General features: G+C 48.2%; 1 protein-coding gene across 1 annotated transcript in view; it reads left to right on the forward strand.

Annotated features, from left to right (window-relative positions):
• Tg (thyroglobulin) overlaps nt 1-17712 on the forward strand; it is a 186485-nt gene that overhangs the window by 24496 nt on the left and 144277 nt on the right. The window contains exons 14-21 of the mRNA XM_076556000.1: nt 211-323; nt 2723-2825; nt 3651-3851; nt 6784-6993; nt 8057-8211; nt 8430-8586; nt 10330-10545; nt 16909-17058. Of these exons, the coding sequence (XP_076412115.1) occupies nt 211-323; nt 2723-2825; nt 3651-3851; nt 6784-6993; nt 8057-8211; nt 8430-8586; nt 10330-10545; nt 16909-17058 (1305 nt within the window). The remainder of the gene's footprint in view (nt 1-210; nt 324-2722; nt 2826-3650; nt 3852-6783; nt 6994-8056; nt 8212-8429; nt 8587-10329; nt 10546-16908; nt 17059-17712) is intronic.

A 17712-nucleotide genomic window follows, 5' to 3' on the forward strand; every position in this document is an offset into this window, starting at 1 on the left:
GGTCACCCCTGGGCCATCAATGTCCCACCTGACCCCTCAAAGCCACCAACAAACCCCGCATGTATCTCTGCCCCTGAACTTCAGCCTGCCTCTCCTGAGGTTCTAACTTTGTGGAACACACATCTGCTGGTCTGATGTCTGGGGTTAGCCAGGGCTGCCCGCCTCCCCTTAGCTCTACAACCATTTGCTCACAGCCTCTTTTTCCCATAGGCCCCACAAGCTGTGAGCTATCCCGAGCCAATGGGCTGCTGTCTGCATGGAAGCAGGCGGGACCCCAAAGAAACCCAGGTCCAGGAGACCTGTTCACCCCCACCTGCCTACAGGTGAGCTTCTGTGGATTCAGGAAGGATACAAGGACAGACACTGGCACTGACATTGGCCTTCTCTGGCTGATGGTGGATTTTCTAGATTTCTAGTTCCTTCTCCTTACTATAAAACTCACAGGGAGTCATGGGTGTCCTGTCCTTCTGGACCTGGCTGTGTGCCCTTGGGCAGGTTGGTTACCTTCTCTGTGCCCAATCGTGTTTTGTTTTAATCTTGTCTTATCTAGTTCTTGGATTATCTGGAGACTCCAAGTCAAATCCTTCACCAAAAGACTTTAAAGACTGATTAGCACAAGTGTGGTCACTATCATATGGTTTCTGAAGCCACCTTGTTCAGGTCAATGTGCTTGGTCATCTGGTTCCCAACCTTAGACAAAGACGTCACCCCTTGTCACTCCTAGCTCCCCTGTAGGCAGGTCTAACTCACAGTTCATTGAAACACTGACATAGAAGCCTCCAGGGAAAGAGTTTGTGTTGAGGATCTAGCCACTCACTTACCAAGTGGTCCACACCCCCATGCCTGTCCCCTGTCCTTACAAAAGGGTGGGTGACCTCACTACCTGCTCTGCTGCTCTCCCAGGAGCTATGTGAAAATCAGATGAAACCGGAGTATAAGACCTTCATGGGACATGTGATGCTGAGCAATGCCACGGGTATTATGAGATTCCATGAGCATGGTCCTCTTATTAATTAATTTGTAGAGAAAGTTGCCAATGTGATTTAGTCTTTTACCTTGGCTAACAAATCACCTTCCCCTGGAGACAAGTCTGCCCAATATCCCCAGCATGGCTGTTCTCCTGAGAAAGGACATGTGGGGGCTGCAGCTTCTGAAGACAGGAAGGGTGATTCTGCCATGGGAGCTGGTGGTCCACAGATTGTGTAGGTTCTTGCCAGCTGTGATGCCTGTAAACAACAGTTAAGACCCTCATTACCCAAACTGATATCTCATCTCTAGCCTCTCTTCACCTCCCAGGACTGGTAGTTAACCAACAGCTAGACTCAATTCGGATCTCAATGAATTGAGACTGGTATTCACAATTTTAACTTTCTCTCATAAACTTCCCTCAGAACTTGGCTTGAGTTTGAATCTTACCTGGCGGCTGACCAGATGGCCAGAGGCATGCCATCTGATCTCTTTTTCTCTGTGTAGAATGATGAGGGTGGCAGAGTCCCCCACCTTTCTGAGTGCTTGTGGATTCTGTGACTCACCTGGGATGAAGGTGTTTGTGAGCCTCCTGGAGATGCTTCGTAAATGTGGGTGACTCTCATCTGCAGACCAGCCACAGCTCACTATAAATCCAGCAAGTGACAGCCAATATGTGTAACACTCGGCACACTCAGTGCTGGATGCTTTTTGACAGTTTATGTCTCTGTGCTCAGGGCTTTGAGTTGCAGAAGTAGGATGAGGCTTTTCTGCTGAAGGAGTTCCTGGAGTGAAAGTGCTCTGGGAACAGGCTGGGGGAGATGACTTAGTCTTTCAAGTGCTTGTCTCACATGCAACAAGACCTGACTCCCCAGAACCCAGAACCCAAAAGCTGAACATCAGAGTGCCTTACCTATAATCCCAGTACTGAGGAGGCAGAGCTGGGCAGATGTCCGGGTTCCTGGCTAGCTAGCCTAGCCTACATGGTGAGTTCCAGACCAATGAGAAACCCTGCCTAAAAATATTAGGTGCCTGGCACCTGAGAAACAACAGCTGAGGTTGTTCTTTGACCTCCATGCACACACAAATGTATGCATGCATGTATACACACACACACACACACACACACACACACACAATCAGAGAGAGAGAGAGAGAGAGAGAGAGAGAGAGAGAGAGAGAGAGAGAGAGAGAAGAGGATCCATTTAATCCAGTGCCCTAGCTTTTTATGTGGGAAAACAGAGGCCTGAGGCCTAGATAGTTGAAGTGTCAGGTAAGGGAAACCTGCTGACCTAGGACAGGACAGGAAAGTAGGAGCCCACACTGATAGGTCCTGTCTGAAGGTCTCCAACAGGAGGTAGGGCTTGTTGGGCCATACCTGTATTACTAATTACAGACACTTGAGGCTTCCCTGACGTTCCGGATTAAAAGTCAGTTATAGGGCTTGTTCTGGACAGTGTGTGGCATGTGTAGTCCTGCTACTCTCTAGCTCTGGGACATTGCTCCACTGCCTCATATCTCATGATAAGACTCAGTTTTCCCTTCTCTCAAATGGCACAACTTGTCCTTGCTTGGTGGCCAATAATTCAGAGCATGACTATAAAGTTTGAATGGGACAGTGGCCCCTTTATGGAAGACCTTCTTTGGAGACGCTGTCACAGGTTCTTTAGGGAGGGACATTCTTACAAGACTTCTTTCACCAATAAGTTAACTGCAAATCCTTGTATATACTGAAATGACCATGGCTTTATCACAGTCAGGACAGTACGCCAGACAGCAGACATCAAGAACAGGAACTTGGTGTGTGGACCCAGCCTCAGGAGAACGGATGGCACCAAACACAAACGGCAGTGCTCAGTGTGAGTAGCCATCTCTTCCCCTCCCAGCTCTGCCACCTCCTCAGCCGGGACACGGCTCCTGATCCAATCGTGCCTCAGTGTTCTCTTCTGTAAAACAGGCACTCTTTCCATTTTGAAAGAGCTCAGGAAAGCCAGTGTGGCCAGGAGCTGGCTGGGCTCTGTGACCGAGAAGCACTAGCCAGTATCAGTAGCCAGCATCTGTCCCTGCCTATGGGGGCACTGGTACTTTGGAGGCCACTGACCATGCAGCCCTAAGGCACTGTGTGCTCTGCCTGGCCCTACAGCTCTGTGTCATGTGCTTATTCATGTTCTCAAGGCCAACCCTGGACTTTTTGGCACAGCACAAGGTTCCCACATTGGACTCCTGTGTGGCCTCTATCATTTCTCTCTGTGTGTACCTGTTTGTGCTTAAGATCTTGTCACAGACAGTGGTTAGCACTTAAAGAGAGGCCATTCTCTCTCTCCCAGACTCCATTCAATGTGACTCAGCTGCCTAGAAGGTATCTATCCCTCCCCAGTCCTCCTCATCTGATTCTCAGAGGCCTGCAGCAGTTTCCTGGAAGGCTTCACAGGCCTCTATCTGGTTGCTGACGCACAACTGTCCCATGGCTCCATGTTCTACCCTTATCACCCTTCTCTTCAGTTGCTCATCTTTGAAATCCCCCGGGGTTCTGAGGGGCTCCAGGGTAGGCAATGGGAGAGACAGAGCACACACCCCTGGGACCCTACAAGCAGCTGGCCTAGTATGGAAGGAGTAACAGGGACGGGTATGGCAAAGCTCAGAGCAAAGCCAGAGCATGGTTCCCTTCACTTGCCTCTGTACAGGTCCAGGCCTCTGTGATGGTCTCAAGAGCGGAGCCCTGACCCGGAAAGTCAGCTCTGGCTACACCCCAATCTGCAAGGCACAGGACGGGGGCTTCTCTCCAGTGCAGTGTGACTTGGCCCAGGGCAGTTGCTGGTGTGTTCTGGACAATGGAGAGGAAGTGCCTGGGACCCGTGTGGTAGGCACCCAGCCTGCCTGTGAGAGTAAGTCTTGAGCTGCTGGAGGGACTGTAGGCTGAAAGCCTCATTCTATGTTAGGCTGGGGTCTCTGAGATGCTGGCCTGTTGGAGCAGGAATGGGCAGGATATCAAGACAGTTGACTGACGTGCTGCGGTTACTGGTGCGCACTTCCAAAAATCATAGAAGAGCCTGCTGCCTCAGGAATCCATTGTGCTAGTTAAATGGAGTCTGGCCTGGCTTTTCCTATGGTCCCCAATCAAGAGAAGCATCCTGAAAGCAGGACCAGCCAGGCATTGGTGGCACATGCCTTTAATCCTAGCACTCAGGAGGCAGAGGCAGGCAGATCTTTGTGAGTTCGAGGCCAGCCTGGGCTACAGAGTGAGTTCCAGGAAAAACGCAAAGCTACACAGAGAAACCCTGTCTTGAAAAACAAAACAAAAGAAAGAAAGAAAGAGAGAGAGAGAGAGAGAGAGAGAGAGAGAGAGAGAGAGAAAGAAAGAAAGAAAGAAAGAAAGAAAGAAAGAAAGAAAGAAAGAAAGAAAGAAAGAAAGAAAGAAAGAAAGAAAAAGAAAGCGGGGCCTTCTGGGGACTCACATTTCCAAAATCTAAAGAGGGGCCATCTTGTTCATTTTTATATTTTTAATTCAGGAAGTTACTTGAATATAAAGTACTGAGATATACATCACATGAGCATATATAAGGTTACTGAAATGTATTATTACATTTTATAGTATATTTAAAAGTCTGACATGGAGGCAATGCCTGTGAGCCTGCTTGGGTGGCAAAGATAGCAAAGCCATGTCTAATACAAAACCAAACCAAAAACAAGGAAAACAATGTGCCGGTGAAGGCCACAAAGCTAAGAGCTCAACCATAGCCTTGATGACTGTGTCCTCCTGCCTCCTGGGCCATGGGGCTGCGCTACGAATCTTTGGATAGACAAAGATCTTGCCAGGCCTACAAGGCCATCTGTGTCTCACAGAAGGGCAGAGGACTTGGGAAGTATCTTGATGGAGGGTGACCTCTTCAGATACCTGCAGTAATGGGAGGGGTTGGTCAAAGCTGAGTGACTGACTATATATGGGGACCAGGGACTCCCCAAGTTACTAGTGAATACTGGAGTGCTCTGGGGACCTGGTCTTGATTGGGGCCCAAAAAGCACTGTTCATTCAAACCCAAAGAGTGGAACTAACTTGGAACCTTCATCTCATGAGACCTGAGGTTGCCCAGGCTCAATGAGTCTTCAAAGCTTCCTGCTCCTGACTTGCCAGAGAACATAATGAAAAAAAATCTCAGGGTTGAGAGAAGAAATATGGATTTGTATATCAGCTCTGCCACTTTCTGCTGGGGACCTCAGACTTGTCCCTGAGCCATTCTGGAACTGAGTTCTTAAAAGCAGCTACTCCTTAGTGTCACGGTTAAACCAGTAAAGGCTCCTCATGAATGGCTTAGCGATGCAGTTACCAGTGTGCACTTAGTAAATATGTCTGACATTTTGCTGACGTTCTTGAGAGACCAGTTGCCTTTTTCTACCTCCAAGGTCACATTCCTAGGAACCATAGTCTTCTCTGGGCAGTGTGAGAATGACTTGTCCTGCTGTAGAACTATGGATAGAAAAGTCCCTCTCTCCGTGAGTTGGGCCTTTACCTGTTACAGGCCCTAAGCATAGTCCCCATCTCTCTGAGTCACTGTGAAACTTATGTCATCATGTGAAAGGCTCCTGACTTAGTCAAAGTTCTATTGCTATGAAGAGACACCATGACCATGGCAACTCTTAGGGGGGAAAAAAGGCATTTAATTGGGACTTGCTTACATTCAGAGGTTTAGTCCGTTATCATCATGGTGGGAAGCATGGGGACACACAGGCAGACTTGGTGCTGGAGAGGAAGCTGAGAGTTCTACTTCAGGATCGGCAGGCAGCACAAAGTGAGAGAGGGAGAGACACTGGGTCTGGCTTGAGCATTGGAAACACCAAAGCTCACCCCCGGTGACGCACTTCCTGCAACAGAGCCACACCTCCAAATCCCTGTCAAGTAGCGCCACTCTCCAATGACCAAGCATTCAAATCTGTAAGCACATGGAATCCCATTCTTACTCAGACCACCACAGCTCCTGACATACACACACATTCAATATGCAGCCTTTTAGTGAGAAAAGAGGGAGGAAACAGGAGCTGGCCCCAGTCTCTCACCAGTGTGTGACTTGGGGAAACTAGTCGGTGCCTTACACCCTCCCCTCTCCTTGCCTCTACAGCAATGATAGTGTCCAGTAGATGCGATTTGGGAAGAATCCCAGAGCCAGGAGACTGATGTGAAGAGGAGTGCACCCTGTCCTTTTCCCCTTTACCCATGGCCTGGTCCTCTTCATGCTGCAGAGCCCCACGGGATGTTCCATAGCTGAGCGTGGAGAGTGGGAGGCAGCGGCAGCAGGCACAGAAGGCGTCAAGATCCCATAACCAGTTTGGGCAGTGGAGACTGGAGGGGCATGAGGAAGGTGGACAGTGCTGGAGAGCTCACACCGAGGACTATTGTCTCACTGATGGAATGGGTGCAGACAAGGAAGACATAGGGAGGGCAGAGTCCAGTCTCTTGGCACCATGGCATGCTTCTGGCTTGGAATGGCTCAGAGCTGCTAATGTGGGAAACATGGAGGACAGCATGGGCTGTTAGCCCTGAGGTAAAGAGGATGGAGTGGTGGCTCATGGATCTGTAAGGTAGCTGGAGATGCTGCTATAAGACTCACCTTTGTTTTGCTGTCTGGTGAAACTGGGAGGTGGAGGGCTTTTCCAGAGAGAGGGCATAGAAGGAAGAAGGCCACAGAAGGGGAGGCCAAGCCCTGGCAGAGCAGGGCACAATGAGCAGGGGCCTGAGGAGCAATCGAGAGAAACAGAAAGGTAGGCAGGAGCTGGGCTGCAGCCTGGCAGGTGCCCATAACTCCTCTTCCTGCTTGCTCCCAGGCCCACAGTGTCCACTGCCGTTCTCTGAGTCAGACGTGGCTGATGGAGTGGTCTTCTGTGAGACAGCCTCTGGCCCAGGGGTGACCACCGTTCAGCAGTGCCAGCTGCTCTGCCCCCAGGGCCGTCAGAGTGCATTCCCGCTAGGGCCACTGATTTGTAGCCTGGAGAGTCGGCGTTGGGTCTCACCACCACCACCCCGAGCCTGCCAGCGTGAGTAGCAAAGGGGGCATTTGGCTTGCACTCTGTTCCCTCTCAGGGCTGTTGCTGAGGAGCCTTTCTCCCACTCAAACACAGCCTTTTTATGGTAAGTTGCGGCACCAGGATTGGAGAGCTGGCCCCATGGAGCACTGCTTCTAGAAGGAGCAGATATGCCCATGGCTCCTGGAGTTTAGTTTTCTAGGTGGCTCTCTGCAGCCAAATGCTCGATGGGAGAATTAACATTCCAGGTTGCCCCTGGTTACTTGGATTGGAAACAGATGTTCAGTGGTAGATGCTCCAGCTGCTGAGTCAGGGACTATATGTGATGTACTTTGAGCTTCTTCTTCACCTTATAGTGAAGCCTAACATCTCCTCATATCCATCTTGACCTCTATGGTGAATTCCTGGAAGGACAGGGGTTCAAGACCTGTGCCATATGGGCATCAGAGCCTTGGGTAAATGCAGACCTTTTCCTTGTATAACTTCTTCTGCTGCTCCAGAGAACCCACTGAGCTCAAGTAAAGACAGACCTACACATACAGCAGTGTGGCAGCCTAATTTGAGAAGACCAGGGTATGAGCAGCCCCAGCAGATCAGTTTGAACTGGAATGTTACACTTGACACTCCTGGGGAAGCATCTGAGGTGGAGACCCATTTCCTGAGACTGATCTCTATTCCAAGGCTCTAGCTGACTGCCAGAGTGTCCATGATAGGATTATCACTGTAGGTTGAACACTGAACAGCATCAGAGAACATCTACCCCTTGTCTGCAGAATCATGTGGGATGGTGAGGTTTATCTGCAAAGCAGTATGGGAGATTTTCCCCAGGGGAATGCCAGAATCCCTATGAAGCACCTCGATTTAGAGGCTGAATCAGCTCTGAGGTGGCTAAGTGATTCAGAGCTAAACCAGTGTGCCAGAAAGTATGGGGTACCTTAGGACATCAGTACAAAAAAATCAATGCTTGTGTGCTTGTGCTAAATGAGGAGGGACTCCTTGCACAAAGGAAAACCCACGGGAACGAATCCTGCAGGCCGATCGCCTTAGCCCACTGACCTCTTGTGCTTGGCTGCAGGGCCTCAGCTGTGGCAGACCATGCAAACTCGAGCACACTTCCAGCTCCTGCTCCCACCAGGCAAGATGTGCAGCGCTGACTACTCCGGCTTGCTGCAGGCCTTCCAGGTCTTCATACTAGATGAGCTGGCAACCCGTGGCTTCTGCCAGATCCGGGTATGTGGCAGCCTTCCCCACAGCGAGGGCTTGGGCTGAATTTAGCATCATTCTCAGGGAGCCTCACGTGGGGAAGAGGCTTTTCAGTACCCAACTCCCCAGGAGCAGGGTGGTAGAAGACTACAGGAAGTAACATAAGCTCTGTCAGACTCCTAACACATGCTTGATAGCAGCAGCTTCTTATATGTCCCTAAATCAAGGTGTCCCTCTCCATGCAGGTGAAGACATTTGGGACCCTGTTTTCCAGCACTGTCTGTAACAACTCTTCGGTTCAGGTGGGGTGTCTGACTGCAGAGCGCTTAGGAGTGAACGTCACGTGGAAATTACAGCTTAGGGACATCTCAGTGGCTTCACTTCCAGATTTGCATAGCATTGGTATGTTTATCTGTGCTGCTGCCCTGACGAAGGTGGGCGGCCTCATCGGGCCTCAGACTCCTCCCCACAAGGAAACTGGGGCAGGTGTGATCTCTTCTCATAACGACATAGGGAGAATTGTGTCCAGCTCTTGGGAAGAGCTAGTTGTGTGTTTAAAAAAAGTATAGAAAGGTTAGATCCCCTGGAACTGGAGTTACAGGCAATTGTGAGCCACCCAGTGTGAATGCTGGGATTTGAACTCCAGTCCTCTGCAAGGACAGCAAGTGCTCTTAAGATGCTGGAACATCTCACATGGCAGCACAAACTGGACAGATTACTAGATAATTACATGTAATAATTACTACATAACTGATAGATTCCTAGAAAAAAAACAGAAGATATGAAATTGGGGAAGTGGGTAGGGTTGTAGGGTTGATCTGGGAAGAGTTAGGGAAAAGAGTTGGGGTGGTATGATGAAATTACACTGTACGAAAGTCTCAAAGAGCTAACAGCAAGTAGTATATATATTTGAAAAGTATATTAAAGTCAGTAAAGTTCTGGTCAATAGGGACAAATAGCATCATTAACAATAGAGAAGCTAGAGACTTCAATGTCGAGGTGAGGCACAGTATGAAGGGAGATTGAGTGGAGAGAGGGAGTCTTCACTGCCTTACAGCTTATATACCACCCACTTCCACTGAGAAAACACCACAGCCCATTGCCCCTGCTTAAAGCCTGGCGGTTATGCTAGAGATGAATAGAGAGACCACAAAGATCTAAGAAGAAAGGGTAGAGAGAACTCTGTGTGGGCTGTCATGAGTGTGTGCTCTGTTCTTTCTGAGCTTGCTGGTAGGATAGGGAATAACGCACACATTTCTAAGTAGAGTCTCATGGGGATAACTCCTGTCTCTGTCATTCAGTGGCTCCACACCCAGGTGCCTAGAGTGCCTGGAATTTGACCTCTGTTCTATGAGAAGAATTCTCTCAAAACAAAACAACACCCCACCCCAAAAACCACTACAAGACTGGGGTAGAATTCAGGGGGAAGGCTATAAGTCTATTATTCTCTTGGATTCATGATGTCACCTTGACAATAATCTACCTAGCATTATGGATTAGGTGTTTCCATTAGCCTTCCTCTGAGAAAACCTGGATATTTCGGGAGTGTTTGATATTGTAAAAGCATGTGATATTTGTTCCCACCTTCAATGTGAGGATGATGACTGTGACTTCAGGCCACAGCCAGTGGCAGGCTGCAGCCTAGAGGTTTTCTGTATGCAGGGGTCTGCCCCAGAACCTTACATAACATGCCTCTACTTTCTACTTGGGAAGTCATAGCCTTCTCCAAACTTATCAGAAAGCTGCATCCCAACAGAAGGTCACACCTTTCTTGTGGGTGGCCCTTACACATCCACTATCCCTTGGGAACTCCCCCGCCCCCCTCCCCCCCCGTAAAAGAAAGCATTCCTAAACCTGCCAGCAGATGTGAACCCTGAGGCCTGATCGTGGTGAAGCATATCTTGTACCAGGATGGGTCACTTTGGTGCCACAGAACCTGAGACTTAGGTTAGAGTTTGACTTGTATGTGTGTGACTTTGGGCCAGCCACTCACCTTCTCTGAGCCCACGCTGACATAATGTCTGAGAGAATCCATGGTGCCCGTGTGTCTTTCTGCCAGGGTGCTCTAGGCAGCCCCACCCCTACTATCTTCCCTGGCCTTGCAGGGAACAGTGAGATGACCTCTGCCTCATCCATGTCTTACAGAAAGGGCTTTCATGGGCCAGGATCTCCTTGGACGCTTTGCAGATCTGATCCAAAATGGCAAGTTCCAGCTTCATCTGGACTCCAAGACATTCCCGGCAGACACTTTCTTGTACTTCATCCAGGGGGACAGCTTTGTCACCTCTCCCAGGACTCAGCTCGGGTGCTTGGAAGGATTCTCCAGGGTCCCAGCAACCAGTCAGGATCCTCTGGGCTGTGGTAGGTACCCACCTCCTCTGGACTGAAGTATGGAACCCCAGGAGGCTTCAGGAAAGGCCACTGACCTCTGGGGGGATCATCAATGCATTGGTCAAGAAGTATTTTCCACTGTCCAGTTTTCATGGGAATCACTCATTAGCCATCACTCACAATGCTCCACAAGAGGAAGAATGTGTGACATTGTCCTTTCTGTTAGTTCTTCCTCAGCTTGAACTCTGGTGCTGGGATCACCTTGGAGAGAAAGCCAGAGTCTACTCTGTCTCCTGGCTCAACATTTCTTAGTTTTGTTTTAGGAAGATGTCATTCCTCACAACCTCATATAGCCATTTGCCAGCCCACTCTATTGCTCATGGTGATGAGACCTGCAGCAGGTTGACTTGGCTGTTATTGCTTTTGCCCATGAGCATCTTTGAAGATCATTTTCATGGGGATGCAGCCGGAAAGTGAATGAAAGATGTGTCTGTTGCCTGTTGCTCTCTTTACAAATCACTCTCCAACCCAGTGCTTTATCTTAGAGTTCAGTAGGTTGAATTGCAACATGGGTCTTCTTGGCTAGAATCAAGATATCTTCAGAAATGTATTCCTCCTAGAGACCCTTGAGGGATCTGACCCCATCAGTTTCTTGAAGGCAGCCACACTCCCTACCTACAGAATCCCTCTTTCATGGTCAAGGGCAGCAGTACTGTGGCTTTCTGACCCTCTCTGCTTCCAGAACCACATCTCCTTCTGATTTAAGAGACATTTTAATGACCTACAGCTGGATAATCCAGGACACTTCCATGGCTGAATGGTCCATCTATTTTTATTTTAATTCCACCTCTAATTTTAATTCCTTTTGGCCATATAACTTAATATACATCTTCCAGGGGTAGAGGTGTGGTCATATGTGGGTCATTCTCAGACTTTAATATACAGTGTCCTGGGTTCCCTGGATGAACACCATTAAGTTGGTGTGTGGGTATATAGGTATATACATACATATTATATATATATATATATATTGTAATATTACATATAATATAATGTAATATTACATTACATATAATATAATATTACATATACATACATATAATGTAATAATACATATATATGTAAGTTCATGTTATAACACACATGAAATAAAGGGGAATCATTGTCCCATCACCAAAGATTGAAAGAATTAATGATGGGATGGAAGCCTTCTTCCTACATGGAATAAGATGGAGAATGTTTTTATCAGGCTGGAGAGAGATGTTCTCTCTTATTTTCCCCCATTATTTATATTGATTGCAAACAAAGGCTGCATAGACTTTCTGAAATCTGTGCTAAGTTACAGGGCTTGAGCTACATCTCCATCCTGGCACAGAGAACAGGAGCACAGCCATGCCCGGGCAGTATTTACCGCAGGTTTTACACTCTGCAGTGTGACTTTGCAAGGATTTATCTCATTGGAGCCCCTGGTGGCAGGATCTTTCCCATGAGACAAAGGAGATGGAGGTTTTGTTAAGCGGTTTTGTGCAGCTTGAACAGGCTGCCTCCTAAGAGGGACTTGAAGTCACCAAACCCAGTATCAATGGGTAAGGAATCCTAGCTCCTCTTGGGCCAGAACACATAATCTGTCTTTCCATCTTCTTGAGAGCTGGCCAGACAGGAGGAAGAGAAGTGGGAGGAAGAGTGGATGGTGACATCTACTAAGTAGGAGGAACAGGGTCATAGAGATGACCCGTCACACATGTCCACTACTGCATTCTCAGACTTTAATATGCAATGTTCTGGGCTCCCTGGATAAACACCGTTAAGTTGGTGTGTGGGTGTTGATTACATACATGTAAGGGCACTGTTTTCATGTTACAACACACATGAAATAAAGGGAGAGATTAGAATCCAATCACAAGTTTCCTCTGGGGTGATTGATCAATAGTGACTCTCAGATCCTATCATAAGGAGATGAGGATTTAGATGGGGTGGCTTTGCCTAGAGGAGAAACCCTGTGTGGATCGTGTGTGACATCAGTATGGGAAGGCTTCAGCAAGACCTCTTGGAAAACATAGAAGGTCCTTGGGGAAGAGGTCTATGGTCAGGCTTTGCTGAGTACTTTCTTATAACCCATTTCTGTAAAGGTCCAGATGGCCTATATTTGTGACTTTCTGGGCCATACAGTCTGGTCTCAATAGTTTAACTCAGTGACTGTCGAGAGTCATATGCGGCTAGATTCTAGCAAACCTGGACTACTGAAACAGAAGGGCGAGTGGCATTAGCTTTACTAACTAATTAGTTAGGTTAACTAATGGCATCGGGCAGCTTTACTTCAGACACATCTACATTCTACATTTTACCTGCTGTGTCTTCTCACCTTCTCGCCAGCCCACCCCACCATCCAGCCTTTCATCTTTCTTCAGACAGAAAGGTCAAGAATGCATTCACAGAGGCAGCAGTGAAAGACTTGGGGTTTCTTCAGTAGCTGTGATTATGTCTGAGATCGGTATGCCCCCATCCTATCCTGAGTGAGGGAGCTGACACATACAGTTCTATACACACGCAGGACAGCACTCTTTACTCAGACACACCTGCACTTGAGTGCTGGCCCCAGCACCTTGTCACCCTGTGGACCAAGGAGGTCACATGTCTTCCCCTGATATCATGACCTCCTTGATGAAAGCACACCTCTTTGCCTATGACCAACTCCCAGCGAGTGCCCCTGTTATTAGCTGGCAGTGTAGACGTGTGAGCTCGGCTCTATCTGCTCCAGACCTTTCATTCCACCCTGCACACCACACCTCTCCCTTCTCCACAAGGGAGTTCTAGTGAAATCACACCCTCCAAGAATCAGGTTTCTCCCTTTTGGCTCTTCTAAAACACATCTGGAAGACAGCTGTGGAACTACAAGGCAGAGCATTGTCCTGTGGAGATGCAGCAGGGTTTTTCCTCTGTCTCCTCTGAGGTCTGAAGTGAGTGGTCCCTGGTGCAGTGACTTGGGGGCCAGAATGAGCTTCCCTCCCTTGTGACTGGTGTGGACATGGTCATTCTGATTCTGGGAACCGATGCCACTAGGGAGAAGATACCTTGCTTGCAGTTTCATCTCGATATGTTGAGTTCACTCTCTTGCCTCCATTTATCTTTATGGATCCTGTGGAAGTCCCTGCTGGTAGCCTCCCTTAAAGGGGATCACAGAGAGATTGTCCAAATTTTCCATTTTCTTTATGTCTGACATTAAATTTCACCCATCTATTATAAATTCTTTCTTCTCCCTACAAATTCCTATAATAAAACTAGTTCCCTATGGATTTCTCTCCCTGAAGTGGCATGTTATGGCTTCTCCCTTCCTCCTTTCCTCTTGTGTTCCTTTCATCCATCGTCATCCATCCACTTGGGCTTTAAAAATCTAGTTACGTGCAAACCACATGCCACAAGTATAGAACAGCAAAGGCCACGGCACCACATGTGGCTGGACCAGAGGATTGTGGTATAAAGAGTCCTTCAAGGCAGCCAGAGAGTCATGCTAGGGCATCAGGTGTTGGGTGGAGTCTGGAAAAGTGAGCAGGAATTGCTGCCAAGATAGGCAGATGGGAACAGGGTACCTGTATGGGAATGTGTGTGTGTGTGTGTGTGTGTGCGCACACGCGCGTGTGTTTTGTATGTTAGGGGCACCAAGATGAAGACTATTCCAGAAACTGAATGGATTAGTGAAAAAGCACTGAGCCTAAAAGCCCCCCTGGCTTCATGAAACAATGCCATGGTTTCTGTAGCAGAAGGGAACCTGTGGAGAACATGGCAGGAGGTGACCCACTGAGAAAGATAGGACACAGGGAAGGATAGACAAGAAGCTTGGACCACCCGCAGAGTTACCCTAGAAGAATTTTGAGCTGAAGAGTGGCAGGACCATAAAGACTTGACAGGGCTTGAGTGAACTTCTTAGAGGGTGAAGGACCACGATGTCTCTCCAAAGACATTTTTCCTCTCTTCAAAAGTATAGCTGTCATTGATGGGGCTGAAAGATTGACAGGAAGAGCAACGTGACTCAAAGCCTTGAAAACGCCAAACTCAAACGATGCGACTAATGTGTTGTATAAAAGAAGGCATTGGTCACAGCTTTCGGTAAATTCTGGCTGCTGGAGGGACATAGTTGAAGGCAAAAGTGAACGTGCAGGAGCCATGATGGACTTCCTGGTCTTGAGAGAAGCCACTTTCTGAGGAAAAGCTGATAGTCATCAAGGCTCCACCTCCTCATGATCTTCAAAAGTGCCCTTTAGGTGGAAAAACACTTGACATCAGGGACAGTCACAGTGGGGAAAGAGGACGCACAGTCCTCAAACTGACAGGAGCCTGTGGTTTGATGGTATCTCTCCAGGTCTCACTTTCCTGTCTTCATCAGGACTCTGAGTAAAGATGGCAGGCTGCTTGCATGAGCCAAGAAGCTTTTGTTTCCTCTGGTCCTGAATTTAGAGGGCACTTACTTACTTGAGAAAGTAATTGTCACAACCAATCATCATGAGCCTGACTCAAAGAAGTAATGAAACTCCATGATCAGAGGGTATTCACTGCTAGAGTGGACTGGAAAGTTCCGACTCAGTTTCCAAGACGTGGTTAAGATTCTGATTTACTCAGAGACACCACGTATGCTTGCAGACCAGGGATAGGAACTCCTCGGATGTTGACTCCATCACACCACTGTTTTGTGCTTACTTTTCACCGGTCAATGGCCTGGCTGCCAAGTCGGAAAAGATGTCCTTCTCATGGGGCTGTGAGACAACCCATGAAAAGAGCTGGCACTGTGCCTGTTAGGTGCCATAATTTCACCCTCTGCCCTTCCAGAAGAGTGCGGTAGGAAGTGATGGCTGAGTACTTGGGGCCTGGCTTTCTGGCCTGTGAGATGGGAATAGATGCTAACTTTTAGTGGTAATATTAATATGCATGTATGTTAATGCACAGAGCATGCGCAGCAGAGTGCCAGGCACACACTGGGGGTTCCAAAGGTGGGAAAGATTTCAGCTCCACCTTTCACAGAGTAAAACTCAGTTTTTGACGTTCTCTGGCAACTTATTGAAAATTCAGCCCTGAACAAGGAGGGAAAGGAGAAAGGTCCTCCTTGCTTCTCTGAGCTGTCAGGGTCAGGGTGGCTGATTCCTGCGTTGCTCTGCAGTGGGGCTCCTGAGGGCTCCACCTTTAATGCCCTATGATATATCCACCTTTCCTACTGGGGTTCTGGGCTCCCAGCCTATGTCATATGGGAGAAGAGAAATGGAGAGGGACTGAAGATGTTAGAGGGAAAGAAAGCACTGGGTACCAGCAGATGTGTGTGTGTGTGAATCAGGGAGAGGACCACAGTAGAATACCAGCATCCTGGTTGACAGATTGACAAGAGCTCTTATCCACAGAATTGGGGCTTTCTGAGTCAATCAGAAACCAACAGGCTCGAGAGCAAGAATGACCTCTAGTGCTGTCTTCTAATTACCCTTCCCTTTGTCCAGTATGAGCAGCATGATTAGTGACTGACCCACAGGGACATCAACCACAGCAGTCACATGAGTGGACACTAAGTCGCTAGAATTACTGGAACTGACCCATTGAGGAGGTACCATTTGTACATAGTTGGCTACAAGAATGAACTTTCTTTAAATTAAAAGTAATTGTGATTTGCTGAGTGCACACATGAATCTGGTGTTAGGATAGACACTATGTTCATGACTACTATACCCCACTAAATATTATTGACTCCATTTCACACAGAATAAAAATGACATCAGAAGATCCCAAGAGCTATACAGGAAGTGGAATTTCACCCAGTCTGCCTGCACGTTCCACTCTCCATCACACTCTTAGATTTGGGAAGCTATAGTTGGGCCTCATCTTTCCCATTCTTTTCCTGCCAAGCTCATCTCCTTTGCCGTCTCATCTCTGGCTCCCTGGCTGGCCTGACTTGGCCTTTCTCTTGCCATTACACCTTGGGGGTTTTATACTTGATGTTTGTACTGCCTGGTGCTTGCTTCTCCGCTTCTCCTCTCTCTCTCTCTCTCTCTCTCTCTCTCTCTCTCTCTCTCTCTCTCTCTCACACACACACACACACACACACACAGTCTCTAGTATTAACTTCTCAGGCTATTTCTCTCTAATGTGCCCCATACTTGTCTCCTATATCATATGACCTGCGTCTGCAATCTTGCCTGAATTCCCACACCTCCTATGAGTCCCTGGCTTCTGGAGAGAAGGACCTCCTTGCCTTCTTCATAGCTGGCTCCTTAGCCTTTGAGCCTGAGGCTGCTTGCTGATCATTAATTGCACCACTGAAAACCTGGGCTGATTGTAGGGTTCTACATGTACTGTAAGCCCTGCCTGTGACCGCAAAGCAAGTTCTCACTCTGATGTCATCTGTGTTTGTGCCCCCAGTGAAGTGTCCTGAAGGAAGCTTCTCTCAGGATGGGCGATGTGCTCCTTGTCCCGCTGGCACCTACCAAGAACAGGCAGGAAGCTCAGCCTGCACCCCGTGCCCAAGGGGCAGAACGACCGTCAGCAGTGGGGCTTTCAGCAAGGCTCATTGTAAGTTCTTCCGGGGCCACTCCGAAGGAAAAGCCTTTCCATGCAACAGGATGCAACATAGCTGCTCAGTGTCAGCAGCGGGGATGTCTGGAGACGGAGTTCTCCACATCCTAGAAACTGTCCCACAGTGGTTGGCGGTTAAATAGCATCAGTATCCCCCAGCTGCTAGGTGACAGTAGCAGCCTGTCCCCCAAGTTATGATGAGCACACGTGACTATTAGAATTGCCAAGTATCTCTTGAGTGGCACCGGGGTGGGGCGGGACAACAAAACTTCACCACTGTTGAGAACCACTGGGTAATCAAAGGCATCTTCTGTGAACGCCAGTCTCCTGCCAAGCTCTAATCATGTTACCTACATAGTCTCATTCAGTGGTCCCAACTCCTCTCCCAGGTAGGTGGTGTGGCCCACTTTTTTTTTATTTTTAATTTTTTTTTGTGGCCCACTTTTTTTTTACAGGTAAGATGGGGGTTCAGATAAGTGAGCTTACTTAGACAGAGTCACCCAGCTAACTCAGCTGACCTTTGATCTTAGTTTTGCCCGATGGTGAAACTTCCGGTTTTTGTAAATCGACCTTATCAGATCCTAAAGAGAGTTTTCCCACCCAGACACATAACCACCGTGTAACACATGCTCAGTCTTCTCTGGCCCCGAG

This window comes from Peromyscus maniculatus, chromosome 20, assembly GCF_049852395.1.
Source record: "Peromyscus maniculatus bairdii isolate BWxNUB_F1_BW_parent chromosome 20, HU_Pman_BW_mat_3.1, whole genome shotgun sequence".
Classification (NCBI taxonomy): Eukaryota; Metazoa; Chordata; class Mammalia; order Rodentia; family Cricetidae; genus Peromyscus; species Peromyscus maniculatus.